This window comes from Nesoenas mayeri, assembly GCF_963082525.1.
Source record: "Nesoenas mayeri genome assembly, chromosome: 26".
NCBI classification, from domain to species: Eukaryota; Metazoa; Chordata; class Aves; order Columbiformes; family Columbidae; genus Nesoenas; species Nesoenas mayeri.
In genome coordinates, this window is record NC_137552.1 from 3,119,095 (window position 1) to 3,147,051 (window position 27,957).

The 27,957-nt window shown below is 58.6% G+C and overlaps 3 protein-coding genes across 4 annotated transcripts; 1 reads left to right on the top strand and 2 right to left on the bottom strand.

Moving 5' to 3' along the window:
• Positions 1 to 67: 67 nt before the first annotated feature.
• PSMC5 (proteasome 26S subunit, ATPase 5) lies at positions 68 to 4,619 on the bottom strand. 2 transcript variants are annotated; one of them, XM_080359621.1, is made up of 12 exons: positions 4,468 to 4,619; positions 3,599 to 3,670; positions 3,207 to 3,276; positions 2,671 to 2,768; positions 2,269 to 2,325; positions 1,954 to 2,184; positions 1,308 to 1,434; positions 964 to 1,154; positions 784 to 882; positions 584 to 694; positions 428 to 514; positions 68 to 166 (listed from the first exon to the last, which is right to left on the bottom strand). In XM_080359621.1, exons 1-12 carry the CDS (start codon positions 4,504 to 4,506, stop codon positions 113 to 115), a joined length of 1,236 nt encoding a protein of 411 aa, XP_080215747.1. In that variant the 5' UTR covers positions 4,507 to 4,619; the 3' UTR covers positions 68 to 112. The 2 variants fall into 2 exon arrangements, with proteins under 2 accessions (XP_080215747.1, XP_080215746.1); XM_080359620.1 differs by having other exon boundaries at positions 1,954 to 2,325.
• Positions 4,620 to 4,905: 286 nt separating this feature from the next.
• Positions 4,906 to 13,712, top strand: FTSJ3 (FtsJ RNA 2'-O-methyltransferase 3). Its single transcript, XM_080359668.1, has 22 exons — positions 4,906 to 4,959; positions 5,113 to 5,226; positions 5,315 to 5,420; positions 5,550 to 5,596; positions 6,126 to 6,205; positions 6,388 to 6,487; positions 6,619 to 6,813; positions 6,893 to 7,008; positions 7,540 to 7,644; positions 8,417 to 8,517; positions 8,591 to 8,671; positions 8,754 to 8,915; positions 9,509 to 9,644; positions 9,750 to 9,955; positions 10,042 to 10,162; positions 10,254 to 10,347; positions 10,567 to 10,717; positions 10,817 to 10,893; positions 11,765 to 11,867; positions 11,999 to 12,182; positions 12,265 to 12,359; positions 13,116 to 13,712. Exons 2-22 carry the CDS (start codon positions 5,160 to 5,162, stop codon positions 13,303 to 13,305), a joined length of 2,517 nt encoding a protein of 838 aa, XP_080215794.1. The 5' UTR covers positions 4,906 to 4,959; positions 5,113 to 5,159; the 3' UTR covers positions 13,306 to 13,712.
• A 523-nt stretch (positions 13,713 to 14,235) lies between these two features.
• On the bottom strand, positions 14,236 to 27,222 carry LOC308049853 (alpha-2-macroglobulin-like protein 1; the record flags this gene model as incomplete). Its single annotated transcript, XM_080359723.1, has 36 exons — positions 14,236 to 14,258; positions 14,596 to 14,637; positions 14,795 to 14,897; positions 15,000 to 15,068; positions 15,203 to 15,293; positions 15,394 to 15,518; positions 15,592 to 15,807; positions 16,067 to 16,284; positions 16,398 to 16,554; positions 16,740 to 16,814; positions 17,191 to 17,347; positions 17,473 to 17,554; positions 17,732 to 17,908; positions 18,023 to 18,097; positions 18,324 to 18,375; positions 18,560 to 18,681; positions 18,966 to 19,092; positions 19,169 to 19,394; positions 19,574 to 19,754; positions 19,963 to 20,065; positions 20,295 to 20,495; positions 20,697 to 20,846; positions 21,275 to 21,420; positions 21,504 to 21,561; positions 21,874 to 22,101; positions 22,264 to 22,428; positions 22,546 to 22,655; positions 23,642 to 23,756; positions 23,840 to 23,951; positions 24,473 to 24,557; positions 24,681 to 24,834; positions 24,986 to 25,006; positions 25,429 to 25,481; positions 25,758 to 25,920; positions 26,301 to 26,490; positions 27,149 to 27,222. 36 exons carry the CDS (start codon positions 27,220 to 27,222, stop codon positions 14,236 to 14,238), a joined length of 4,446 nt encoding a protein of 1,481 aa, XP_080215849.1.
• Positions 27,223 to 27,957: the final 735 nt, after the last annotated feature.

Genomic DNA, 27,957 nt, shown 5'->3' on the forward strand with positions numbered 1-27,957 from the left:
GGGTGTGTGTGTGTGTGTTAGAGCTCCCCCCTTTCCCCCCCTTGTACTCCAAATCAGTGCACAGGTGTGACCAGAGCAGCACTTTATTCCAGACAACACAGCCCCAGCTCCATTACTTCCACAGCTTCTTGATGGACATGTTCTTCTCGCTGTCCTTCTGCATCACCTGGAGGGGGGAGGAGGAGACACTGGGTTCCCCACCTTCCTCCACCCCCCATTTGGGTGCTAATCACCCCAAAAACCACCCCCATGACCAAGCATCACCCCCCCTGCACAGAGGGGTGCAGTGTCCACCGCCTCATGTCACCCACAGCTTAAGAACTTGGGGACAACCCCTTCATGGTGGCGTCTGTTCCCAAAGCCAGCTCCCTGCAAATGTCACCCAGGACACTTTGCGCCCCCTCCTTTCCCTCCCGCCAGCACTGACCTTGGCAACGGCCATTTCAAAGTCTTCCTGCGTGACGTGCACCCGCCTCTCCCGCAGTGCGTACATCCCGGCTTCTGTGCACACCCCCTGCAAGGGACAAGGACGTCACCTACCGCTCTGCGACCCCCTGGTGTCACCGCCGTGTCCCCAGCTCACCTTCACCTCCGCGCCCGACGCCCCCGGCATCAGCTCTGCGATCTTGCGCAGGTTGATGCCCCGTGTCAGGTTCATTTTGCGGGAGTGGATCTTGAGGATGTCCAGGCGGGCCTGGAGGAGAGCGGCAGCCAGGGGAGGGTTGGGGACACTGCGCTGTCCCCAAGGAGAGGGGCAGGACCACAGGGGACCCCCACACCTACCTCTTCATTGGGCGGGGGGAACTCGATCTTCCTGTCGATGCGGCCGGGGCGCAGCAGAGCCGAGTCCAGGATGTCGATTCGGTTTGTGGCCATGATCACCTGCACAGGGACAACAACCGGTCACCACTCCACGTCGCCACTGCTGCCACGGGGCCGGCAGGATGGCCAGCAGCCTCCTACCTTGATGTTCTTGGTGGCCTCGAAGCCGTCGAGCTGGTTGAGGAGCTCCAGCATGGTGCGCTGCACCTCGCTGTCCCCCCCCGAACCCCCTTCCAGGCGCGAGGAGCCGATGGAGTCGATCTCGTCCATGAAGATGATGGAGGGCGCGTGTTCCCGTGCCATCACAAACAGCTCCCGCACCATGCGGGCGCCTGTGGGGGGCGGACAGAGTGGAGAGAGCTGAGCCCCAGCACCCTGCACCGCTCAGCACGGCTGCGGCGCTTCCATCAGCCCTGGACATGGGCGCTGCGAGAGTCCCTCCCAGAATCCAGTGCCGGCCCCGAAGTCCCCCCGCGCGCATTTACCTTCCCCGATGAACTTCTGCACCAGCTCGGAGCCCGAGACGCGGATGAAGGTGCAGTCGGTGTGATGGGCCACGGCCCTAGCCAGCAAGGTTTTGCCTGTGCCAGGGGGGCCATAGAGCAGCACCCCCTGAAATGGCAAAGGGGAGACCTCAGCACCCAAATCCGCACCCACACCCTGATGGGGGACACCTCCAGGGTGACAGAGGCAGCGTCATCAAATTGTTTTGGTTGGAAAAGACCCTCAAGATCATCGAGTCCACCTGTTCCCCCACCCCCGGCACTGCCCCATGTCCTGAGAACCTCATGTCCGTCTGTCCAACCCTCCAGGGATGGTGACTCCAGCACTGCCCTGGGCAGCCTGTTCCAATGCCCCACAGCCCTTTGGGGAAGAAATTGTTCCCACATCCAACCTCAACCTCCCCTGGCGCAACTTGAGGCCGTTTCCTCTTGTTCTATCACTTGCCACCTGGGAGAAGAGCCCAACACCAACACATGCTCTAGAAGTCCAAGACCTTCTGCCCTGGAGTCATCTTGCCTTCCCCACAGGGTTTATCATCTCTTACTCATTTACTTTCCACAACCCTCAGGTATTTAAACCACCACAGTACCCCAAATACTGTCCCCCACACCCCAAACCCCCACTTGCCTTGGGCTGGGCGATCCCCAGCGCCTCAAAAAGCTCTGGGTGTTTGACCGGCAGCTCGATCACTTCCTTGATCTCCTTGATCTGCTTGTCCAAGCCCCCGATCATCTCGTAGGTGGAATCCGGAACCTTCTCCACCATCATCAGGGACACCAGAGGATCCACTTTGTTGGGCAGGATCTTGTGCAGCGTGTAGCTGTCATTGCGCAGGGCCACGCGGCAGTTCGGCGTCACCTGCCGCCAGAGCAGAGAGGAGCTCAGCGTCCCCATGGTGGGGAGGGGACAAGAAGGGTCCAGCTGCGTACCCAGGACACTCACATCATTAATGTCGATGTTCTTGTCCACATCCACCACGAACTTCCCCTCCGGGTGCACCTGGAAGGCAGTGGTTGTCACCATTAGAGTTATTTCTTGGAGAACTCCCCCATTGCGTTCCTGACATCCGCACTGGCTGCTTGGAGCAGGAGGAAGGAGCCAAGAGCTTGGCCATCCACACCCCACGGTCCCTCCTGTCCCCAAGAAGCCCCGAGCCAGGTGCCTCCCACATTTCTGGGGAAGTTTTGAGCCCAGAAAAGCCACTACAACATGTCCATCCACAGAAAGAGCTTCCACGCGAGGTCTTTTGATCGTTACATCCTCCCAGAGCTCACGATCGCGCTCATCCCCACCCATGGGGTCACAGGGAGGGTCTGTCACCCCCAGGACAGCTCAGCCTTGTACCTTGACGAGCACTTTCTTCTTGTCCATGGCTCTCACCACCTCCCCGACGTAGGAGCCCTGCTCCTGCAGCAGCTGCAGCTCCTCCCGCAGCAGCCGCACTGCGGAGAGGGAGACGTCAGCACCCGCCACAGCCACTCTGACCCCCTCTCGAGGTGCATTTGCCACAGTGGCCACGAACCACCAGCCTTGTGAGTGGGACCAGCCACAGAACATTGGTGACCAGTGATAGAACCCAAGGGAATGGCAGAAGATGCGCCAGGGGAGGGTCAGTTGGACATGAGGGAAAGGTTCTTCACTCAGAGGGTGCTGGACACTGAACAGGCTCCCCAGGGAGGTGTCACAACCTGACAGTGTTCAAGAAGAGACTGGACAACATCCTCAGACACACGGGGTGAACTGTGGGGTGTCCTGTGCAGGGACAGGAGTGGGACTCGATGATCCATGTGGGTCTCTTCCAACCCAGGATATTCTCTGATTCTATGAACCCCGGGCAAGGAAGACAAAGATGAAGAAAGATGAGAGGAGCCCAGACGCACCTTTAGCGTTCAACTCATTCCTCTGAGCTTGCAGGCGTCGCAGGTTCTGGCTTTTCTCGTTCACAATGAGCTGTTGGGAGAAAAGCTTTGCTGAGCTCTCAGCATCCCGGGCAGCGTTGGCATCACCAGCACAATGGGCTCTGTCTAGGGACAGGGACCCGGAGGGGGACAGTCCTTCCTAGCCGGTCAAACCTCCCTGCCAAGGGTCACCTCACACACATGCAGGAGTTCATAGGACTGAAACTCATCTCACACACATTTAAGGTTGGATTCTGCTTGTTGTGGGTTAGTGCTTCCCCCAGAATGGGGCACTGTCAGCACAGCAGAGGCTGCGGTGGCTCCTGAGGTGAGTTCAGGGCCAGGCAGCCCCAGCGCGGGCAGGACGGGCTCACCTGCAGCTCCTCGATCTTGGACAGGTAGTACTGCCGCAGTCCCGTGCCGCCCTTCCCGTCATCCATCTCCATCTGTGACACAGCAGAGCTCAGCAGCCAAGGCTCCATGGTGTCCCTCTGGTCCCCATTTCCCCCTCCAACCTCCCTGTGTCCCCACTTGCCCTCCAACCCACCTTCTACCTCACCATGTTGACACCCAACTCCATAGAATCACAGAATCAGTTTGGTTGGAAAAGACCACCAAGATCATGGAGTTCAATTATTCCCCCAGCCCTGGCACTGCCCCATGTCCTGAGAACCTCATGTCCGTGTGTCCAGCCCTCCAGGGATGGTGACTCCAGCACTGCCCTGGGCAGCCTGTTCCAATGCCCCACAGCCCTTTGGGGAAGAAATTGTCCCCAGATCCAACCTCAACCTCCCCTGGTGCAACTTGAGGCCGTTTCCTCTGCTCCTGGCGCTTGTTCCTGGGGAGCAGAGCCCGACCTCCCTGGCTCCAAGCTCCTTTCAGGCAGTTCAGAGATCAGAAGGTCTCCCCTCAGCTCCTGTTCTCCAGCTGAACCCCCCAGGTCCCTCAGCCCCATCACACTTGTGCTCCACATTATTCTCTCTACAGCCCCAAATGGCTCATTATCCCCCGGGTCCCACCGTTCCCACCCTCACGCCTTTTCCTCCCCCTCCCGGAGCCCCATCCCGCCCCGCTCAGGGCCCGATCGCTCCCCGTCCCCTCGGGGCGGCTGAGGCGAGTCCCGCCGAGTCACCGTGTCCGCCGGGCCGCGACCAGCCCCGCCGCCAGCAGAGCCCCGCGGCACCACGGCGCGACCTGAGCCCCCCACAGCCCGCGGTCGCCACTCGGCCCGGCCCGTCCCCACCTGCTCGGGCCCGTCCAGCGCCATCTTCTCCGCCGGCATCGGGCCGCGCCGCCGCTGCCGCCGACACTAAAGATGGTCGCTTCCTTCCTTCCTCTCACCGCCCCCAGCGTGATGGCGTCACTTCCGCGCCGCGCCGCAAACACCGCACACACCCCCTTCCCGAGCAGCGGAAGGCACATGCGCAATACAGAAAGCCTCGGGTCGTAGTCTTGACGCCATATTGGTACGGTCAAACCTGATTTTCCCGTATGGTGACTCAGTAAGATGCAAGAACAAACCGCAGACGCGCCCCCGAGGGGGCTTGTTACCGTTCCGCCTTCTCCTGCCTGCGGCAGCCCTTCCTGGCCACGGCGGCGGGGACGCGCCACTCCCAAGATGGCGGCGAGGGGGGGCGGAAGCGCGGCGGCTCGCGCGGGGCACGCCGGGAAGGCGCTGTGGGCACGTGGTGGCGGGACCGGGACCGGGACCGGGACCGGGATCGCGATCGTGACCGTGAGGCCTTGGGGGGGACGCGGGGCCGGGATGGGAACAGCGCGGGGCCAGGATGGGAACAGCGCGGGGTCGGAGGGGGTCGCTGGGCTCCCCTGGGGAGGCGGCGGGGGACACCGGCCCGTCCTCCCCGCTCACCCGCCGCGTTTCCCGCAGGCCTGTGCCGGTGCCGCCAGCAGGTCCCGGGCCCACCCGCCGCCACCATGGGCAAGAAGAGCAAACTGGGCAAGAGCCGGAGGGACAAGTTCTACCACCTCGCCAAGGAGACGGGTGAGGGGCTGCGGGACCGGGGGGCTGCGCCGCAGAACCGCGGTAACGGAGCCCCGGTGACCGGTGCCTCGTGCTCTCCCTCCCGCAGGATTCCGCTCCCGCTCCTCCTTCAAGCTCCTCCAGCTCAACCGCAAGTTCCAGTTCCTGCAGAAGGCCCGGGCGCTGCTGGACCTGTGCGCAGCCCCCGGCGGGTGGTGAGTGCCGGGGGTCCCCGGGGCGCGGCCGGTGTCACCCGGTGTCACCCGGTGTCAGCAGCGGCACCGCTCAGGACTGGGGCTCTGCTGCCTTCCTGCGGGAGCTCTGATTCTCTCTGTGCTTCCCAGGCTGCAGGTGGCTTCTAAATTCATGCCGGTTTCCAGCTTGATCATTGGTAAGTGATGGGATGTGGTGGGGTGGCCTGAGGGGACAAAGAGCTCCACGCAGTCATTGGATGTGACTGGAGAAAGGGGATCTGGCTCCGGGAGACCTTATTGTGGCCTTTCTATACTTAAAAGGGGCCAATAAGAAAGATGGGGACAGAGTTTTGAGCAGGGCCTGTTGTGATAGGACAAGGGGTGATGGTTTGAAAGTAAAGGAGGGGGATTCAGGCTGGACATGAGGAAGGAATTGTTGCCCTGAGGGTGGTGAGAGCCTGGCCCAGGTTGGCCAGAGAGGTGGTGGCTGAACCATCCCTGGAGACATCCCAGGCCAGGCTGGACGGGGCTCTGAGCAACCTGAGCTGGTGACGATGTCCCTGCTCATGTGGCACTGGGGGAGCTTTAAGGTCCCTTCAACCCAAACCATCTGTGATCCTGAGCTGGGAATCCTAGTAGGAGCAGGAGGAGGTTGGAAACCCAGTGGGACAGGCTGGAGCCCAATTTTGGGGGGGTTTTAGTGCTCACATCTCTTCCTTACATCAGGGGTGGACTTGGTCCCCATCAAGCCCATTCCCAACGTGGTGACGCTGCAGGAGGACATCACCACCGAGAAGTGCCGCCAGGTACGAACCCATGTCCCCTTCCCTGAGTGTCACACGCCCATCTGGATTTCAGCAGCTGTCTCAAGGACGAGTGTGGGCATCACCCCATGTCCCCCCGCCTGCCCAGCTGCAGTTAATGCTGGGGGGAAACCGAACTGTTGGGCGGACCTGGGGTGGGACCAACATCTCTCCCCATTCCTCAGGCCCTGCGCAAGGAGCTGCAGACGTGGAAGGTGGATGTGGTGCTGAACGACGGAGCACCTAACGTGGGAGCCAGCTGGGTGCACGACGCCTATTCCCAAGGTGGGGCGCACCCGGGGCTTTCACAGTCTCGGGGGACACAGGGCAGGGGGCAAATTGTGCGCTGTGTGACAGGGAGCAGGGCGGTGGTGACCGTGACAACCCCTAACTGCTCTTTTTCCTTCCCCTGCCAGCCAACCTGACTCTCATGGCCCTGAAACTGGCCTGTGAGTTCCTCTGCAAAGGCGGGTGGTTCATCACCAAGGTGTTTCGTTCCCGGGACTACCAGCCACTCCTCTGGATCTTCCAGCAGTTCTTCAGCAAGGTCCAGGCCACCAAACCCCAGGCGTCCCGCAATGAATCTGCCGAGATCTTTGTGGTGTGTCAGGGTGAGCAACCAGGAGAACCTGCAGCTGCGGGGATGGGGCTGGGAAGAACTTGCTCATGTCTCTGATTTCTCCATCACAGGTTATCAGGCTCCTGACAAAATCGACAGCAAGTTTTTTGACCCAAAATACGCCTTCAAGGAGGTGGAAGTTCAGACCAAATCTGTCAGTGAGCTGGTCAGCAAGAAGAAACCAAAGGTATGAGCTCGTTTTGCTGGGCAGCGAGGCCAAGCACATGCTAGATGGGCTGGGATTCGGGCCAAAGAGACCGTAATAAATGAAGTTACTCAGAAAAATGAAAGGTTTGGGGATGCAAAGTGCTGGGAGAGCCATTTTGGGGAGGTTTACAGCTTTAAAAGGTGATGGGGAAGAAGCAACCGAGTTGCGAGGCTGGGGATGGGTCAGTAAACCCCTCCCTGCGGTCACTGGCCGCTGGGTTTGTGTCTCTGTGAGGTGTCTTTGGGACACAGAATGCAACAAATGGCCTCAGTAGGGCATGGAGCTTCACAAATGTGTCACTGTCACCTTTGGGTGTCTGAGGTGGGACTTGGTGACAACACAGAGCTGACAGGCTGGATCTGGTGACCTGCGCTCATCCTTAAGTCCTGTGGGCACATTATGGTGGACACCAGGGCATGACACGAGTTCCGTGGCATCATTCATCCTTTGGGGACAGTTGAAGCTGGTTTTGTGCCCTGCAGCAACTCAAACAGCCCCATCCTCCCACAGGCAGAAGGTTACGCAGATGGTGACACCACCCTCTACCACCGCTTCACCCTGATGGACTTTCTCAAGGCTCCCAACCCCGTGGATTTCCTCTCCAAGGCCAATGAGGTGAGTGCCTGAGGTGAGGTGGATTTTGGTGGCCTCAGAGATGTCCCCAGGAGTGCAGAGAAATTAAAAGAGAGAGCCAGGGGCCCCAGTGATTGCTCTGTTTGTGTTTGGGAGAGTGCCTGGAGTTCAGCCAGTCATTCTGTATTTTATAGGTTGATTATTCTTACCAAAGAAAGGGACTTGGTGTAGATACTGCGACCAGCAGGCCCAGGGCAGTGACCATCCCTGTGCTGGGCGCTGGGGAGGCCAAGCCCCGAATCCTGGGGTCAGTTTTGGGCCCCTCACGCCAAGAAAGCCCTTGAGGGGCTGGAGCGAGTTGAGAGAAGGGAACGGAGCTGGTGAGGGGCTGGAGCACAAGTGTGATGGAGCAGCTGAGGGACCTGGGGGGTCCAGCTGGAGAACAGGAGCTGAGGGAAGACCTTCTGATCTCTGAACTGCCTGAAAGGAGCTTGGAGCCAGGGGGGTCGGGCTCTGCTCCCCAGGAACAAGCGCCAGGAGCAGAGGAGACGGCCTCAAGTTGCACCAGGGGAGATTGAGGTTGGATATGGGGAACAATTTCTTCCCCAAAGGGCTGTGGGGCATTGGAACAGGCTGCCCAGGGCAGTGCTGGAGTCACCATCCCTGGAGGGTTGGACAGACAGACATGAGGTTCTCAGGGACATGGGGCAGTGCCAGCGCTGGGTTAATGGTGATGATCTTGAGGGTCTTTTCCCATCCAAAATGATTCTGTGATTCTGTCCATGCTTAATTAATGTCCCTCCGCTCTGTACAGATCACACTGGGGGATGGGGAGCTGGAGAACCACAGTTCCACCACGGAGGAGCTGCGGCAGTGCTGCAAGGACATCCGCGTGCTGGGCCGCAAAGAGCTCAGGTACTGGGTGGGACTGGGCCAGGACATTACGGCAGCCCTGGGGGTGTCTCTGACGGTTCATCTCCCTGCACAGAGCTCTGCTGAACTGGAGGACGAAGCTGCGGCGTTTCTTGGCTAAAAAGCTGAAAGAGCAGGCGAAGGAGCTGGATATCAAGTAGGAACACAGGGGGTGGCCCTGGGGTGGTGGAATGGGTTGGCTGCCCTGAGAGAGAGTCTGAGCTCTTTCCCTTGGGCAGCCTGAGCTCTGGTGAGGAGGAGGAAGGCAAAGAGGAGGAGGAGAAGGAGAAAAAGTCGTCGCCAAGAGCCGCAGTGGATGAGGAGGCGAAAGAGGAGGAGGAGGAGGAGGTAGAGCTGGCGTTGGCAGAGATGAAGGTCAAGGAGCTGGCGGAGTTGAAGAGGTAAAAAGAGCTCAGATGAGCAGAACCAGGGGGGCTTCAGCCATGGGGACAGCGGCTGGTTGTGGGGTCTGTGGCTCTGGGGTCCTCAGGGTCATTTTCTGGCAGGTGACATGGGTGTTCCACGCTCGTGTCTGTCCCCTTCGCCCTGGTACTGGGGAATGTCACAGGGGGGTGACGGTGCTGATGGGTCCCCAGTCTGGGGGGAAACCGGCACTCACGTGGCAGTGGCTGAGCCAGGGGGCGGGAGGTGGCATCGTTCCTTTGCCTTCTTCTTAAAAGAGGCCGAGAAGAAAGATGGGGACAGACTTTTGAGGAGGGCCTGTTGTGATAGGACAAGGGGTGATGGTTCGAAAGTAAAGGAGGGAGATTCCGGCTGGACATGAGGAAGGAATTGTTGTCCCTGAGGGTGGTGAGAGCCTGGCCCAGGTTGGCCAGAGAGGTGGTGGCTGAACCATCCCTGGAGACATCCCAGGCCAGGCTGGACGGGACTCTGAGCACCCTGAGCTGGTGAAGATGTCCCTGTCATGGCAGGGGGGGCACTGGGGGAGCTTTAAGATCCCTTCAACACAAACCATTCTGTCATTCTTCTCCAGAAAGAAGAAGAAGATCCTGAAGGAACAGCGGAAGCAGCGGGAGCGTGTGGAGCTGAAAATGGACCTCCCTGGTGTCTCCATCGCTGATGACGGTGACACCAGCATGTTCTCCCTCCGGACTATCGGCAGGACACCGGTGTGTGGGGCAGGAGGACACTGAGCCCTGGATCTGTCAGTGACAGCAACAGGCACATTGGCTGATGATCTGTAGTGTGTGACTCCAGTCTTGCTTTCATTGCAGCTGCTGAACGAGATGACCCGTGGGGACATGGCTTCGGCAGACGCTCTCCTGGAGATAGGACCTGGGGACGATGACATTTACGTCTCAGATAATGAGGAAGACGATGATGTGTCCCTGGCCAGCGACCTCGACCCAGAGGAGCTGCTTGAGATAGAAGCTCGTCAGCGGCGGCTGGAGCGGGAGAAGCGAGAGCAGAGTGTGAAGAGGTGAGCGGCCTCCCTCGGAGCAGCTCTGTGGGTACCCGCACCCCATCCTGGCTGGGGGACACTAATCCTGCTGCTCCTTGTCACAGGGGGAAGTTTAAACAGAAGGAGGAAGAGGAAGAAAGGGAGGAAGAGGAAAATCCCCTGCTGGTGCCTCTGGAGGAGAAGTCGGTGCTGGAGGAGCGACAAACCAACCTGTGGTTCGGGAAGGTGAGTTCTGCTGATGCAAATAGGGCAGTGTCACCCCAGCGTGTCCCCAGGGCTGCCCCATGTCCCCTCACCGGCTGCTCCCTGTCCCCAGGACGCCTTTGCCGGCATCGAGGACGATGCAGATGAGGACCTGGAGCTGGGGCATTCGCAGATGTTGGCTGAGAAACAGCGCGAGGCGCAGAGAGGTGAGCGAGGGGCGCAGGGGCAGCCCCACCACCCGTCTGGGTCAAACCGCGACATGGATGCTGCTTTGAGCACAACCAGAGATCTCTCCAGGGGTTGCTTCCATTACCCAATTACTGAACTGGCAATAATGCAGCGTTAATGAGCCGGGTCTCTAGAGGAATGACCTGCAGCGATCTCTGCCTCAGCCCTTCCTCACCCAAGCGGTTCCTGTTCCCCAGATAAAGCAGCGAGAAAAGGGCAGAAGAAGACAGTGGTTCCCCCGGAGGAGGCTCCAGCCGAGCCCCCTCCTGCTGCAGACGTCAAACCCAATGCTGACAGCACGCAAGACAATCAGAGCAGTGACGACGACACCAGCAGCGATGATGAGAGGTGAGGGGGGATTGAGGGTGTTCCCCCCCAGCTCCGCAGCCCTGCAGAGCTGAGCGGGGGGTGAGGACCCCAGCCCTGACCACTCTTCTCTCTCCACAGCCCACCCACAGCGGTGGAGAGGAAGCGGGGCCGTGTGGAGCCGTGTGGCTTCGAGGTGGTGCCCATTGAGAACCCAGGTGAGCGGAGGAGCTGTCTGCACCCATGGGAGTCCATTTTTGGGGATGGGAGGCAGAGTCAGACCAGGCTTTTGTGGGTTCCAGGGCTGCACGCTGCTCCCTGAGTCTCAAAGCTTTAATCTTTTCCAAACTCTACTGAACCTGCCACTGTCAGGAAAAAGTTCTTCCAGGAAAGGGCTGTGGGGCATTGGAACAGGCTGCCCAGGGCAGTGCTGGAGTCACCATCCCTGGAGGGTTGGACCGACAGACATGAGGTTCTAAGGACATGGGGCAGTGCCAGGGGTGGTTGAACCATTGGACTCCATGATCTTGAGAGTCTTTTCCAACCAAAATGACTCTATGATTCTATAACCAGTCTGGCTTGGTCACTCCAAAGGATTTTTAAGGCTTGCCATCTAGTGTTTTGGTATTAATACATAAAATACTGCTGGTTCTGCTTTGATTTAAGTCCTAACTGATTATTTAATAGACCTAGGCAGCTAAGTTTTGATTTCTCACTGTTTCATAGTGGTCTGGTCTCCTTGTTAGCTGTGGAAGTCTTGTTCCTGCTGTAGTACACAGAGCTGCAGGATAGGGGAGCTGGTTTTTGTTGCTTTATTCGTGATTTTTGGGGGGTAAAGGCAAAAATAAGTGACTGTATCTTAGTGGATGGCAAACATTTTTCAAAAGGATCTCCTTGTAGATGTTATTTATTTTTCAGAGTAGGCAAGATACCCTTTTTTGAAGCATTTTGCTTGGTTTTCACGTTGCTTCCTTTGACAGTGTGAATTTCGGGGCTGTCCTATGCAGGGACAGGAGTTGGACTTGGTCCTTGTGGGTCCCTTCCAGCTCAGGCCAGTTGATGATTCTCTGCTCTCTCCATCTGCTGCAGTGAAAAGAGCCCGTGTCCTGGACGCAGAGGGGCTGGCGCTTGGCTCCATCATCGCCACCTCCAAAAAAGCCCGGCGGGACCTGATCGATGACTCCTTCAACAGGTACGTGCGGTTGTGGTGGCAAGAGGAGCAGCGTTCTGTCCCCAAACAGGAGCCAGGCCATGGGGGTAGCAGATATCCCTGCGAGGACTTCATGTCCCGCTCACAACTCACCCAAGTCGTCCCCCCACCAGATATTCCTTCAACGAGGAGGAGGGCGAGCTGCCGGAGTGGTTCACGGAGGAGGAGAAGCAGCACCGGCGCAAGCAGGTCCCCGTGGACCGGCAGACGGTGGAGGCGTATCGGCAGCGCTGGCGCGAGATCAACGCCCGCCCCATCAAGAAGGTTGCGGAGGCCAAAGCGCGAAAGAAGCGGCGGGTGAGTGGGGCTGTGAACATGGGCTGTTGCTCTCCAAGGTGCTCTGTGTCCCCTTTGTCCCTCACCCTCGCTGTCCCCATAGATGCTGAAGAAGATGGAGCAGATGAAGAAGAAAGCGGAGGCCGTGGTGAACACGGTGGATATTTCGGAGAGGGAGAAGGTGGCGCAGCTGCGGCGGTGAGTGGTGATGTGGGAACCAGATCCTTCGTGTTGTGCTGGGCTCAATCACAGGGACATTGTGAATACTCGAATCCTGGGTTTGTCTTTGGGCTCCTCATGACAAGAAAGGCCTTGAGGTGCTGGAGCGAGTGGAGAGAAGGGAACGGAGCTGGTGAGGGGCTGGAGCACAATGTGATGGGAGCGGCTGAGGGACCTGGGGGGTTCAGCTGGAGAACAGGAGCTGAGGGGAGACCTTCTGATCTCTGAACTGCCTGAAAGGAGCTTGGAGCCAGGGGGGTCGGGCTCTGCTCCCCAGGAACAAGCGCCAGGAGCAGAGGAAATGGCCTCAAGTTGCGCCAGGGGAGGTTGAGGTTGGATCTGGGAACAATTTCTTCCCCAAAGGGCTGTGGGGCATTGGAACAGGCTGCCCAGGGCAGTGCTGGAGTCACCATCCCTGGAGGGTTGGACAGACGGACATGAGGTTCTCAGGACATGGGGCAGTGCCGGGGTGGGGTAAGGGTTGGACTTGGTGAACTTGAGGATCTTTTCCAACAAAATGATTCCGTGACATTTGCAGGTGACCCAGCAGGGTTGGGCTGGATCAGGTGCAGCTGTGGGGTGAGAGAGCAGGAACAGGAGCTCTGTCCTGAGGCACAAAGTCCTGGCGGAGCAGTGGGACCCAATATTGGTCTTTGGGTACATCCCAAAGCCAAACGGCTGGAGCTGAGTGGGGGTGCTGGGCTGTCGGTCTCACCTTTTGCCGATCTCCCGCAGCATCTACAAGAAGGCTGGGCTGGCCAAGGAGAAGCGGGAGGTCACCTACTTGGTGGCTAAGAAAGGCGTGGGACGCCGAGTGCGCCGTCCTCCCGGCGTCAAGGGCCAGTTCAAGGTCGTCGACAGCCGCCTGAAGAAGGATGTGAGAGCTCAGAAGCGCAAAGAACAGAAGAAAAAACGCCACAAGTGATGGGGGACCGGCCAGGGACTCTGCTTTGTGTGGCAGGGCTGCCCTCGGGGGCAGCCAGCTCGCCCTGCTGCTGTCCCCTATTGTGAGGACAGAGACTTAACCACGCGTCCTGACAGTCTGTGCCTTGATGTGACGTTGCCTCCTGTCCTCTGTTGGGACAGGGAGGTTTTATTTGGCCTCAGCACTGTAGCATCGACCCCCTTCCATCTCCGGATCTCTCACCGTTGCTGGCTGGTGGGAGACTCTGGCCCTGCAGATGTGGCACGAGCATCCACGCCAGCCCTTGGTGTCCCCAAGGAGGTTGTGGCTCGGGGACAGCTCCCTGGGCCACATTTGTCACCGCAGCTGCAGGACGGTGGGTGGCAGTTCCGCAGTTATGGCAGAATTAAACTCCAGTCTGAGGATGCCCCAGGACTTGTCCTGTGTCTCGATGAGGTGAGGGACCTGTGCTGTGACCGTCCCCACCACCCCATCCCCGCCCTCCTCCATTCCTAACCCTTCTGGGTGTGGGACCCTGCAAGTTTAAGAGAAGAGCAAGAGAAAACACACACCTGAGAAAATTCATTTATTTAGACCCATGGAGGGGGCTGCGGCTTCTCTGGCAACACCTGAATCTGTTTGATCTGCAGAGGTGTCCCCAGGTCCCTCTTGGTGACAGTGGCACCATGTTAGTGCCCAAAAGGGGGATGGGTTGGGTGGCGGTGGGGACCTACTGGGGAGGGGACCGGTTGCTGTGACAGGAGGAAGGTTTCAGTCCCATGACGAGGGGAGATGCCAGACCTGGTGCCCCAGAGCTCCATGGGGTGGTGGGAGGGGGACATGGGGCAGTGCCAGGGGTGGTGGAACGGTTGGACTCGATGATCTTGAGGGTCTTCTCCAACCAAAATGATTCAGCGATGCGGCTTCACAGAGCAGCTGCTTCAGGTGGTGCTAGAAGTTCTGCCCGTCGTGCTCTTCAAAACCAAATATAGGTGCTGTGAGCAGAGTCCCCTCAGCGCCCCGTCCCCCGTGTCACCCCAAACCGCTGGCTGGGAGTTCCATAGGATGCACAGGAGGGTGGGCAGGGCTGACGGGGGGCTGAGCCCCCCGAAAGAGGCACAACTCCTGGACACCTGGATCCTCCCCGATCTCCAGCCCCCAATAACTGGCCAGCAAGTCCTTATTGATCAATCTGGGGTTCCTGGGTTCCCCCATCCCATCCCTGCCCCCTATCCCCAGGGGCTTGGCACAGCCCAGCCCTTTGGAGTCCCCACCAGAGTCCCGATGTGGGGGTGACCCCTCTGTCCTTACCTGAGCTGCAAGGCGCGCTGTAGGCAACGTCCACACGGTCACCTGCAACGGGAAGGGCGGTGACCGACCGGCTCAGGCCAAGACATTCCCATTAACAAGCCAAAGCTCGTCAATGTGAAACCAAGTGTCCAGCCAGCCCCGCTCTGGGGCACAGGGGTGCAAGGGGGGGCAGCGGGGCCATGTCCCCGGCGGGGCTCACCTGTCTCATAGTAGTCATACAGCGTCACGGTCGCTGGCTGGAGGTTCCTCACCGGGAAGTCCTGCCTGGCTGTGAAGGTGAAGGTCTCCTCCTCCTTCGTCAGCTGCGGAGACAGCCCAAGGGTGAGGTGCCACCATCCATGATGGGGAGGTATCCCCATGTCCTGGCACATGGGGTCTGGCTGCTGTCCCCGTGCCACACTCACCTGGTCCAGGTAAATTGTCACCTGGTCGGGCTCCACCTCCACCTTCTTCACCAGCTTCTGCCTCTTTAGCTGGAGGGACACGGCTCAGGATGGGTAGTGGGCTCCCCAGATGGGACCGGCATCCCAAATGGGGGTCCCTCTGTGTCCCACTGCTCCCAAGGGACAGACCCAATGCAGGGGAGGGTGTCCCAGGGGCTCCTCACCTCCACCACGGAGCTCTTGTCCGGGATGTAGCCAGATGGCAGTTTGGCCTCAATGACAACCATGTTAGTGGCTGGACGCTCCCCGGTGTACCTGACAGGGCAGAGCCCCGGGGAGGGTTGGGGTTGGGGTCTGCCATCTGTACTTGGCTACTCCTGCCCCCCCAAACCCAGGGGGCAGCCCCAGCCCCTACCGTGCCCGGAGGACGAGGTGGAAGTGGGTGCTGGCATCCCCCCGGCACTCCCTGGGCTCCGTCTCCACGCGGAGGTCGAACGTCCCCGTGCTCGGAGGAGGTGGCACATTATAGCGCAGGGTCAGCTGGGGTGACACAGGGGGGTCAGAGCCACCAAGTGGATCTCACACAGGGACAGGGACCCCTGGCCATACCCACCTGCACCAGGGCACAGCCCTGCCCACGGGCTCGCACCCCGTACAGCCCCGGCAGCTCCGGCAGCGCTGCCTGCTGCACCACCAGCCGGTTGCTGTTGTTCAGCACAAAGTCCTGCGCGGTGCCCGTCGGGGACGTCACTGTCACCACCAAGTCTCCGTTGTTGCCGTATGTCAGGGCAGCATATTTGGCCAGAGCTTGCAGGGCCACCACAGTGTCCTGGGCATGGAGAGAGTTGGTGGAGGGAAGGGAGAAGAAGCTGTATGAGGAGCGGCTAAAGTCATAGAATCATAGAACCATTTTGGTTGGAAAAGGGTTGTCCTCTGCAGGGACACAAGTTGGGCTTGATCATCCTTTTGTGTCCCTTCCAACTGAGGACATTCGATGACTATGAAAGCACCAAGTCAGGGTCACCCCTAATCGCAGCCACAGGGTGGGGGGACACATGGAGCCACCCCATGAACCTTGGTACTGGTACCTGCGTGGAGGCGAAGCCCCCATAGGGGTTCTGCTGCTTGCTGAGCCAGCGGACAATCCGGGATGCGGTCCCCATGTCAGCAGAGGACACTTGAGGCTGGGACAGGTAGGCCAGGAGGACGTAGGCGGTCATCTCCACCTCTGCCGGCGCGGCGGCCGCCCAGGAGGGCTGCGATGGGGGCAGAGCCTTCCCCTTCCTCTGCCAGTGGAGCTGCCCCTCTGGGAGAGATGGGAGATGAGCCCAGCCCCTCGCTCCAGGGGTGCTGGGGTGGGATGGGGTGACCCAGGCAGGGGGTGGCATCACCCAGAGATGATGCGTTTGTTAGGGGTACCTGTGCTGACGCTGTGCTGGGCCAGGCTCTGCAACCGCGTTCGCTGCTGCTCCCCCCGTCCCGCCAGCCCCAAGACGTAGGCGAGCAGCGCCTGCGTGTAGAGGTCGTCTGTGGCCGCAGCCTCCAGGCACCGCAGGGCTGAGCTCACCGTCGGGTCCTGGCACGGGATCAGGGTCAGGAACCGGCCCATGGGCATGGGCATCGCTCAGAGACCCCACTCTGCCCAGTGGGACCAGCGGCGCCCAGGTGTGGCAAGGAGGTGGGTTGACACAGCCAGACCTCCTGCCCCAGCACCCGTCCCCACCACAGCAGCCCCGCCAGGGAAGATGGGGTCATCCTCACCGTTGGGGACAGTCCCAGCTCCAGCATCGCAGCCGTGACATAAGCTGATAGCGAGAGCTCGTCCGAGACACCACCCTGCAAAGGAGACGGTGGAGATGGATCCAGCCATGCTGTACCACTGGTACAGGGGCTGCCCCACTGCCGAGACCAGGGACATGCTGGGGGCTACTCAGCCCCCATATCATAGAATCATCGAGACATTTTGGTTGGAAGAGTCCAGCCATTAACCCACCACTGGCAATACCCCATGTCCCTAAGAACCTCATCTCCATCTGTCCAGCCCCTCCGGGGATGGTGACTCCATGGAGCTCTGTTCCCTTTTCTCAACTCGCTCCAGCACCTCAAGGGCTTTCTTGTTGTGAAGGGCCAAAATCTGACCCCAGGATTTGAGGTTTGGCCTCCCCAGTGCCCAGCACAGGGGGACAATCACTGAATCCCCCCACCTACCCACCTGCAGGGCGTTGTTGAAGAGTGTCCCCACGCTGAGGAAACAGCCCGTTCCCAGCTGCTTCTTCTGCAGCCAGCTCAGCGCGTCCGTGATGTGCCGCTCGTCGATGGCCACGTAGGCTCTGGCTTGCCCGAAGGACTTGAGGACAAATGCTGTCAGCCTGCAAGCCAGAGAAACATTGGAGGGACAGGAGGCTGGGACTTGGGTACACTTAGCAGCAGGAGGAGCCCTGGGACCCAGGCAGATGCCCCTGCCCATCCTGTCCAAGCCCCATGTTGTCCTCACCAGGTGTTGCCGCTGGGATCGCTTTTCCCAAAGGCGCTGTAAGAGCCATCATTGTGTTTGTAGAGCAGCTCTCGCTGGTACCCTGTGGGGAGGAGGTAGAGACGAGTCTTTACACGGTGGTTTTTATATGCCAGAGGCAGCCTGGAGCCCAGATGCACCCCAGGGCAGGTAGGAAATGGGGAGGGGAGATATGGGGTGGTGGTTGTCCCTCAGCAGAAAGGCCCCCATCCAGCAGGTCCATGTCTTTGGAGACACTCACCACTCTGCAGGAATCCCTGTGCCCTGGCACGGATGTCGGGGTGCAGCTGCCCACTCTTCTCCAGGTACTGCTGGATGTAGATGTTGGGGGCGAAGCGGACCATGTTCTGCTCCCCACAGCCGTAGGGCATGGCCAGGAGGCGGTCCAGGTTCTGAAGAGCATTGCCCATGATGTCACCTGCCCCAGGGGAACACAAGGGGCATCGTCATCGGCTACGCCCACCATATCCCCTCCTGTCTCATCTTCCGGTGGAGCTCTGCAGCCTAACCCTGTCCCCTGCATGCCCCTTACCCATCACGGTGACGTGGGCTCTCTGGGAGCTCTCCAAGATGTTTTCAGGAACCTCCAGGGAGATCTTTTCAGTGACTGTGGAGAACGATGACACCCAGCTGGGGACTCTCAGCTCCTCCTGGCCTGGCCCCATGGCCCCCTCACCCACCCCCTTCCCGCTCTGACTCCCCTGTGGCCTCGAGATTGGCTTGGAGTATCTCAGCCAAGAGTGTATATGGACCCTGGTCCTTGGCTCCTTGGCCTGGTGGCCCTTCCTACCAGTGTCCCCACAGCACTGCTGGACACCCCTGGCTGGTCCTACCTTCCTGGCAGAGCAGGGAGTTGTGCGCCTTCTCCACGAGGATCCCTCCGGGCTGTGGGGAAGCAGTAACAGGTTCGGTCAGGAGAAGGGACCAGCCATGTCCTCATGTCCCCCAGGGTCACCCCTGCAGCCCAGGCTTGGGGCTGGGTGCTGTCCCACTCCCAGTCCTCCCTCTACAGCCCAAGGGCTTCTCAGACCCCATCCCAAACCCATCCCACTCGTCCATAACATCTGACCTGCACCAGCAGGGGCTTTATCACGGTGTCCATGCGCCCCTGGGCTGGCACCACGGGCATCTCGTTGCCGCAGAGCTCCTCAGAGCTGAGGGCCTCGGTGCTGACCGTGATGTTCACCTCCCCTGCAGATGCAAGGGGGGCACTCAGTCCTCACAGAGCCCCCACTGTGGTCCCATGGACCTCCATCAGCTGGGGGGCTTTGTGTGGGACTGACTGGTTTGGGATGGGGGTCACCAGGTTGCAGAGAAGTGCTGGGGGCAATGGGGAGGGTGGGAGTGCATGGAGTGGAGTGGAGAGCTTGCTAGGTGGCCTTGCATGTGCTCCCACCCTCCCTGCCCACCGCATCCTCCAAGGGGGTCCCCAAGCAGCAGGGCAGGGGTCCCCGCATGGCCCTGGTGCTCGGTACCCAGGCTGGTGGCTCGCACGCCCCATCGGAAGGTCCTCGCTTCATCCGCGCAGATGCAACCACCATACACCTCATCCGCGCTCGCCGACACCTCCAGCTCCGCCGTCTCTGCCAGTGTCACCTGAACCTGCCAGACCACGGCCACAGCTCCATCAGCCCCCGCCAGACCCCCACTCCAGGGCCCCCTCGCCAGCCCCGCTCACCCGCAGGCACTGCCGCAGGTAGTTGAAGACGGTGGCCACGAGGGTGAAGGCTTCGTGGCGGACCACAGCGTAGGGCAGGGCCAGCTCCACGAAGAACGGCTTGAAGGCCATGAGGGTGGTGGCCGGGGCCAGCCCCAAGCCCTGCGGGGACATGCAGAACATCCCGGCTTCCCACTTGGTGATGGCGTCGGGTACTGTCACCGTCAGCTCCGCAGAGCCGCCCTCTCTGCGGGATGGAGAACACCATGAGGCCATCCCACCACGTCCACCCACAGCTGGTGCCATCTCCAGCTGGGCTGGCTCTTTCCTCATGGGAGAAGGAACTGTTCTGAGATGCTCAACCTCCCTTCTCGTAGGAAGGGAGGTGGGGAGAGGACCATCCCCATTAGGACCTTCCTCACTCACCCCACAGGGACCAGATCCCACAGCCATGTCTCTGGGAAATATGTCCGGGGTGCCGGTGGCTCTTCCTGGACAGCAATGTTTGGCACACCAAGGTACAATACGTTTGGCACACCAGGGTGCATTACTCTTGGCACATCAGTTTCTTTCCGCAAATAGACATCATCAGAGGTAGGAAACCCACCTGGAAAAGGCAGAGCAGAAATTAGCATCCACAGGTGTCTGCATCTTAGCTGGACCTCACCTGCAGCCAGCCCAATGGTGGCCAAAATCCTTTTCAATCCTCTTCAATCGCTTTGATGCTGAGGAAGTTTTCAGGATGGCTCCAAGTCCCCTTGAGGACACAGGAGCCATCACTGGGCACCAGCTCTTTGCTCTTTTCTCACAAGTACCATGCTGACCTCTGGGACCTTGGGCACCATGCATCATGATGCTGAACCTCCTCTTGCAAGCATCGCTGGTCTTGGCATTGGTGAAAAGTTTCAATGCTGCGTTCTGTGAAAAGAAAAGAGATTGTCCATCTCTGAAACCCAGCAGGGGGAACATCCTCATCCCCGCAGGAAAGAGTCACAGGGCTGCAGAAGAAGATAAGTGGGGAAGGACCAGAGCCTGGGGTCCGCAGTAGAGACATTTGCCATGAGTGTGGCTTTCACGAAACGTTGCTGTGGTTTCTTGGCTCCTGGATGAAGAGGAACCAGCAGATACAGTTGGGCAGGACCTTTACCTGAAATAACTTGTAGGTGTTCATCTGGGAAGTCCTCCCAAAATATGAAGGGAAGTGATAACTCCTTCCAATAGAAAAGAGTTCTCGCTCTCCCGGTACAGGTGGGATGATGGGAATGTCAGTGTCCCAGAAAGATTTTGGACAGAGTGGTGGGTCTCGAATGCTTCCAGGGTAGTCAAATTTAGGGAGTACTTTGTAGACCTGGGAAGAAACCTGTGTCTTAGGTACAAAACCATCCAGGCACCTCCCCCTGCCCAGGAGCAGGACTGTCCAGGAGCCACCACAGCACTGAGTCCCTATGTGGGAGGTCCAAGCCAATGTCATCTCTTCACCACTCTGCCCCAGCATCCCTGGCTGGTCCCTGGGGCTGCAGAAGGGGCCCTGGGCATTGCCACCACTCACCGCCTCCGCATTGAGCTCAGCTTCAGGCTTCAAGAGAAGCACGCTGCGGTCCACGGCACGAATGGCACACAGGGACCCCGGGGCAGCATCCAGCTCCAGCTGCAGCACCGAGCCAGGCAGAGCCCTGTCCTCCGAAAAAGCCATCTTCACCTGGAGAGGGACAGGGGCATCAGGGAGCAAGGGCAGGAGGGGGAAGCCACCTCCCGTGGAGGAGCAGGACAAAGCCACAGACATGGAGGTCTCTTCTTCCCAGAAATGGTTGTTAGGCATTGGAACAGGCTGCCCAGGGCAGTGGTGGAGTCACCATCACTGGAGGACTGGACAGACGGACATGAGGTTCTCAGGGACATGGGGTAATGCCAGGAGTGGGCTAACAGTTGGACTCGATGATCTTGAAGGTCCTTTTCAACCAAAATAATTGTAGACAAGGATAAAATCAAACTCGAGGGTTTGGGTATCAGAGCATGGGTTGAAGAGACCTTGATGCTGTGATACATCTGGAACAGGATGAACCTCAGGGCGTGCAGCTGCGGACAAGCCAAGGAGCGATTCCCTCAACTCCAGCAGCCTCTGCTCACCTTGCTGGGGAAGCACTTGTCCACCTTGAGCTCGGTGCTGTCAGCCACCATCTCGCCGTTGGGCAGCAGCACGTAGCCCAGCACCCTGGCTGTGGGTGCCAGCTTGAGACTGATGGGCAGCTCCAGGGAGAAGGAACCTCTCAACCCTGAGCCATGGAACAGGAGGAGAGATGAGGACCAGGCATGGAGACCAGAGCCCTGCACAGCCCATGTACACCTCAGGACCTACCAGCCTCTGCGGGCAGCTCTTTCCTGAGGACGGTGACGATGGTTCCCTTGGCCAGGACCTGCAGAGGAGGAGATGGGAACAACAAAACTGATGCTTCGTGTGGAAATAAATGCCCTGATGGAGGATGGACCCAAGGGTGAGAGTGTCAGGATGCTTTTTGACCTTGCCCAGTCTCCAGCCTGCCCAACACCTCCCATTAGCATGCAGGTCCAACAGTGCCAGCACACACCTCTACTAACAAGCGTAGATCTCTCAGTCTAGCTCATTGTCTTGGCCTCAGGTACACAACCACAAATGTGTGTGTAGATGTGGTCCTAGGCACGCAAACACCCTAACACCTGCTGTCCTCCCTTCCCAGGCCAGGACTCACCAGGAAAACCACATCCAGGCTCTCCACATGGGTCCCCAAGGCCTCCTTGCTGAAGATGAAGTCCACCCAGAGCTGCTGGGGTTGGCCACAGGGCAGCTTGCCCTTCAGGTGACGGATCCGCAGGAAGCTCCTGCTCGCCGAGAAGAAAGGGCGGATAGACATGTAGGCTTTTTGGTAGATGGGCGTCGAGCCACCATTCTGGGTGTCAGCTGTCTCATTGACTTGACCCTGAGTGATGGAAACTCAAGGTGGTGAAGCCATCCAGAATCCACAAGGTGCTGGTCCCAACACTGGGCACCACTGATGCAGGTTCTTGGAGAGGTGCCCAGCCCTGTATTGCTGGAGAAAGCAGCACAGGGACCCCCAAGTGGTGGGAGACGAGTCCCTTACATGCAGGGTGACCGTGCCATGCCAACCAGAGGTTTCCAGCTCAAAGGAGGCTCTCCCTGATCTGTCTGTCAGGAGGGTCCATCTTGCATCTTGTCCCATCTGGCTAACGATGAGCAAGAGCTGCTTCTGTGGCAGCACCGAGCCATCAGCTCCCTTCAGCAGCATCTGCACCCAGGAAAGGGGAGATGCTCTAGTTTGGGGTGGGAAAACAGGGCTGGGGGGTCAGCAGGAGCACGACTGGGTGCAGTGGAGCCCCAGAGCTGTGGGGACCCCCCCTGTTACCATCCCAGTGTAGGGGATGCCAGGCTTGTAGAAATCATCCGTGTTTTCAAAGGTGATGGTGAAGATTTCGGGTAAAATCTCACAGCTCTTGGTGTTTTTCAGCTCCAGCCCTGTGGAGAGGGAGTGGGGAGCTGAGGGTGTTGAGGGGACACAGTTCAGCTGCTGCCGGCTCCCTCTTCACGGTGCAGAAATGGACATTTTAGGCTTTCCCTCTGCAGCCGGCAGCTTTGGGCACCATTTGCACCTCCTACAAGAGGAGTAAAACCTCTACGGTGTGTCTTAAACCCAAAACCAAGATGCAGCTGGTTGCAGAGACTTCAGAAAAGGCACTCTACCAAAGAACCATGATCCAGGGCCACCTTGGTGCTGCTGGGCCCAGGCACAACACTGGGGAGGGAGGGAGTAAGGGAGGAAGAAAAAGAAAGAGAGAGAGAGAAAGAGAAGGAAAGAGATGATGGAGAAAGAGGGGAAGGGAAGGGAAGGGAAGGGAAGGGAAGGGAAGGGAAGGGAAGGGAAGGGGAGGGGAGGGGAGGGGAGGGGAGGGGAGGGGAGGGGAGGGGAGGGGAGGGGAGGGGAGGGGAGGGGAGGGGAGGGAAGGGGAGGGAAGGGAAGGGAAGGGAAGGGAAGGGAAGGGAAGGGAAGGGAAGGGAAGGGAAGGGAAGGGAAGGGAAGGGAAGGGAAGGGAAGGGAAGGGAAGAAAAAAGAGAAAATAAGATAAAACAAAAAGAGAGAGAGGGAAAGAGGGAAAGAGAGAAAGATGAGAGATAAAGAAAGAAAGAAAGAAAGATGAGAAGGAAGGAAGGAAGGAAGGAAGGAAGGAAGGAAGGAAGGAAGGAAGGAAGGAAGGAAGGAAGGAAGGAAGGGAGAGAGAGAAGTGTTTCGCTGGTCAGAATTAAAAGTACTGACCTGGCTCATATCCGCACCTGGACCTGGTCCCTGCACAGGTGCACCTCTAAATCACAGCTTTGCTTTGGGGCTTCCCCAGAGAAGATCAACACCCCCATGCCTCCTGCGCTCGGGTGCACATAGGGATGAACCGAAACCCTACACCAGCAGCAATGCCCGTGCCCAAGCAGGAGAAGGCCCCTGAACCTACCCGTCCCATCCTCCACCAGTGACGCCTGGACCTGGAACTGCTTCTGATACATGGAGCTGGTCATGTTGAAGGCAGCCAACAAAACTTCTGTTGAAAAGCAGCCATTCTTCTCGGTCTGGAGGGACAGAGTCATCCACATTGGCAGCAGTCCCAGGGAGGGGCTGTCCCAGTGGTACCCACACCCCCAGCAGTGCTCACCTGCCCCCCAATCTGGATGCAGTTCTTCTCTATCCAGGGGTCAACGGGAAAGCTGTGGGGCTGGCACAGGCTGGCCTGGACCTTCCCCTGGACGGGTTTCCCATAGGTGTACCTGTTGAGTGGAGGGTGGTGAGGGTGTTCCTGACAGACCACATCACAGAATCATTTTGGATGAGAAAAGACCCTCAAGATCATCACCATTAACCCACCCCTGGCACTGCCCCATGTCCCTGAGAACCTCATGTCCGTCTGTCCAACCTTCCAGGGATGGTGACTCCAGCACTGCCCTGGGCAGCCTGTTCCAATACCCCACAGCCCTTTGGGGAAGAAATTGTTCCCAGATCCAACCTCAACCTCCCCTGGTGCACCTTGAGGCCGTTTCCTCTGCTCCTGGCACTTGTTCCTGGGGAGCAGAGCCCGACCCCCCTGGCTCCAAGCTCCTTTCAGGCAGTTCAGAGATCAGAAGGTCTCCCCTCAGCTCCTGTTCTCCAGCTGAACCCCCCAGGTCCCTCAGCCGCTCCATCACACTTGTGCTCCAGCCCCTCACCAGCTCCGTTCCCTTCTCTCAACTCGCTCCAGTGACCATGTCGGATCTCCCATCCCCTTCCCTGGCACAGCCTGTTTTGACCTCACCGTCCACAAATCTCCATCTGGAACTTCTTATCCTTCTCCAGCACCACGGCGGGGAGATTGATTGTCATTTCAAACTTGGGCAGCACTGATGGAAAAGCAAAAAGAGAGAGGGTTGTGACTCCCAAGACAAGGACAACGGTGCCTGGGTGGCCAGGGGGGGCCAAGACATGCTGCCCACAAGGACATGCCATGGTGGGTTCCTCCATACCATATTCCTCCACGCTGAAGGAATGCCTCTTCTCTTCCACCTCGATGGTGTACGTGCCCAGCGCTGGCTCAGCCGCCAGAGGGAGGGACAGGTCCACGATGCCCTGCCGTGGGGTCACCTCCCGCCACTGTGCGATGCGGTTCCCACTGGGATCCTGCACACAGGGACACGTGGCTTCAGCACCCCGGGGACCCCAGCACCTCGCAATGACACAGCCCATAGCTGCATGGTGCTTCTCCTTCCCAGCCACACTGCCCTCCCAAGCACACACTGCCCAGGAGCCTCCCTCCACCTCCCAGACTGACCTTCAGGAACACGAGGGGCAGCTGCAAGGCAAAGAGAAAATGGTTAGAGGAGACATTCAAAGCCTTCCTTGGGGTCTCACATGAATACTGAATGCAGTACTTTTGAGCTGAGTTCAGCCTGTTCACCCAATTAACAAACAAGCCAGCTGAAGTGTGCGTGAATGCAGCCACTGGGCAGAGCTGCCTGGGGCAGGATCCCAAGGGGAAAGGTGCTGGGTGACTCACACAGCTCTCTCACAGCTTGCCAAGACTGTGCAGAGGAGCCCTGTCACCTCCCCACTTCTCCAGCCCTGCTCTCATCCCTGGAGACATCCCAGGCCAGGCTGGACAGGGCTCTGAGCAACCTGAGCTGGTGAAGTTGTCCCTGTCATGGCAGGGGTGGCACTGGGGGAGCTTTGAAGATCCCTTCAACCCCTAATATTCTGTGATTCTATAATTCTCACCTTCTTATTGCTGGGAGCGAAGTCTTTATCCAAAGAGACAATGCGAAACTTCACTGGAAAAAGCAAATGGGGATGCAGAAGTGAGTGGTGTCTTCATCCACAGGGACAGGGGTTCCCATGAGGAAGGTGGATGGAGGCTGTGCTGCCCCCCAAGCAGCACAGCCTGCAGCATGTCCTAGCATTGTCCTGGGCCAGTGCTGGGGGTCCCAGTGCATCCCAGCATGAACCCTCCTATTCCCCTGCAGAGCAGGAGCAAGGCTGAGCCTCCTGCAACCCTCTCCCACCAGGTCCTTCAGCCCAAGTGGGATACTCCATCCTGCCTCCCTCACCTTGCTGCCCAGGCTTGTAGACAGCCTTGTCTGTCTGTATGAAGATCCCAGGCTTCAGAGCTCTCAGCATCACCTTCTTCTTCTTGGAGACATTCAGGGAATCTCCCTGGATGGAAACGTGCAGGTCCACAATTTCCTCCTTGTCTGTGATGGGGGCTGGAGCCTGCCAGAGGAAACACCAGGTAGGGGGTGAGGACAAGGGACACACCATGACCAGGATGCTCTTGGAGACCCACAGCACTCCCCACCCACAGGGACACCTTCTCCAAAACAGGGGTGGGGAATAAATATACCCCCCAAACACCCTACCCTCGTTTGCAGGTCTGCTAGAGGAGGATTATTTCTAGGCTGAGCCTAGAGTTGTTTTGCCTGCGTGGGGGATGACATCCTACCAAAAAATGGGAAAGCCACGCTTGCTTCCAGCCCCATTGGGACCACAGCCCCATGCTCAGGGAAGCTGGTGGAAACTGTTCTGCCTGGAGACACCGGGGTGTCCAGGGCATTCCCCTCCACACTTATGGCTGTCTGTGGGGTAACACTTACGGGGAAGTTGATGTCCAGGTACAGATGAGGCTCCTGGACCTTTCTCTCCAGCAGGGTGATGTTATGGGTCTTGTCAGCTCTCTGCAGCTGTACAGTCACCTGGACGGGCTCATGGAGACCACTGAGATGGACCCACAGCATCGCTGTGTGGGGGTGGTAGATCACAGCTGGGGATGTGACCACATAACTCCTGGCAAGGAGAAGTGCTGACCTGAGAGGCGTGCAGGTGAGGCACATCCCAGGACAGACCCCCATGGAGCTCTTGAAAACTCTTGGGTGCACAGACACCTGTGCTGGGGCACAGGGCCACCTCCCCCAGCCTTGCTGCTCTGCTTCTGGGCTCCCTTTGACTTATTGGCTCAGCAAAGCCAAAGTTCTGCTCACACATGGGCTGCGAGACAGCACCTCCAATAGACCACCCCAGGGCCACCAGTGCCAGCAGCCCTGAGGTGCCCAGTCCATAGAATGATAGAATAGTTTGGGTGGGAAGGGACCTTCCCAGCTCCCCCAGTGCCCCCCCTGCCATGAGCAGGGACATCTTCACCAGCTCAGGGTGCTCAGAGCCCCGTCCAGCCTGGCCTGGGATGTCTCCAGGGATGGGTCGTCCACCACCTCTCCGGGCAACCCAGCTCAGTATTTTACCACCCTCATTGTAAAAAGTGTCTTCCTCATGTCCTCATGCCCATGATGCTCATGGGCAGGGACAACCCACCAGCCTGAGCATTTCCACCCTGGCCAACAATCACATGCACAGGAAGGATTATTTCCCACTATATCCCACCAAGGAGCCAAGACTAAACACCCTCCCACGGGACACGGACAGAAAAACAGACGCAGAAAGGGCTTACGGCACTGCAGACGCCCCAGCTGCGAGGTGCAGGATGAGGAGCAGCAGGATGGGCAGGGCAGATGGGGACCTCATATCTCCAGCTGCATGTGGATGTCGGGGACAGCCACAGCCTCCTTCTCCAGATCCTGGATTGTTGAAGACCCTTGTCCGCTCTGCCGCAGGCTCTGCAATGAGATCTTTGCTTTCCATCTGCTGAACAAACAAGAGGTTGGCAGAGGGATCCAGCATAGACCTGCAGATATAGCCAAGGCAATGTTTACCGTCTGCCCACAGTTTCCTGGGTTCAAGGATCTGATGGATTTTCTGCAATTTGAGGAGGGATTCCCATTGGCTATCAAGGTGCTAAACCAGGGGTAGGACCCACCTACACACTCGTTTGCTGGGAAATGATGACAGGAGTGGGAATGAGTTCCCCAAATGAAAGTAGACAGCACATCATAAGAACAGCCTGTGAGCTGGCAAATTCTCAGAAAGGCTTGTTTCCACGTATTGCAAATTTAGCCAAACAGTAGCTGTTTGGGCTGATCACAGGTCCCATGTTGCATTTTTGCCCAATTTCCTCCAATTTCATCAAATCAGTTATGGGCACAGGAGTAGGATGGTGTTAGGCTGTTGTGCCATCTCCACCCTGTCTCATTGCCTGGAAGCTGGACACCAGCTGGGACACAGGCTGAGCTGCCCCTTTCCATCCTAGTGGGAGCGTGGGAAAGTTGAAGCACCTCCACAACAGCTCCACAGTGTCCCCAGGGCATCCCTGCTCCAGGGTTCTGTAGTCCCCTTCCCTTTGGGGACACGGGGACAGGCAGA

Bases quoted from the DNA above. Each gene is read 5' to 3' on its own strand.
- PSMC5 (XM_080359620.1), bottom strand. From the start codon at position 4,506: ATGCCGGCGGAGAAGATGGCGCTGGACGGGCCCGAGCAG. The intron at 3,671-4,467 runs GTGGGGACGGGC...GCTGTGTCACAG, and splicing joins CGCTGGACGGGCCCGAGCAG to ATGGAGATGGATGACGGGAA. The intron at 167-427 runs GTCAGTGCTGGC...TCCCCCCTCCAG, and splicing joins TTGAAATGGCCGTTGCCAAG to GTGATGCAGAAGGACAGCGA.
- FTSJ3 (XM_080359668.1), top strand. From the start codon at position 5,160: ATGGGCAAGAAGAGCAAACTGGGCAAGAGCCGGAGGGACAAGTTCTAC. The intron at 5,227-5,314 runs GTGAGGGGCTGC...TCCCTCCCGCAG, and splicing joins CCACCTCGCCAAGGAGACGG to GATTCCGCTCCCGCTCCTCC. The intron at 12,183-12,264 runs GTGAGTGGGGCT...CTGTCCCCATAG, and splicing joins AAGCGCGAAAGAAGCGGCGG to ATGCTGAAGAAGATGGAGCA.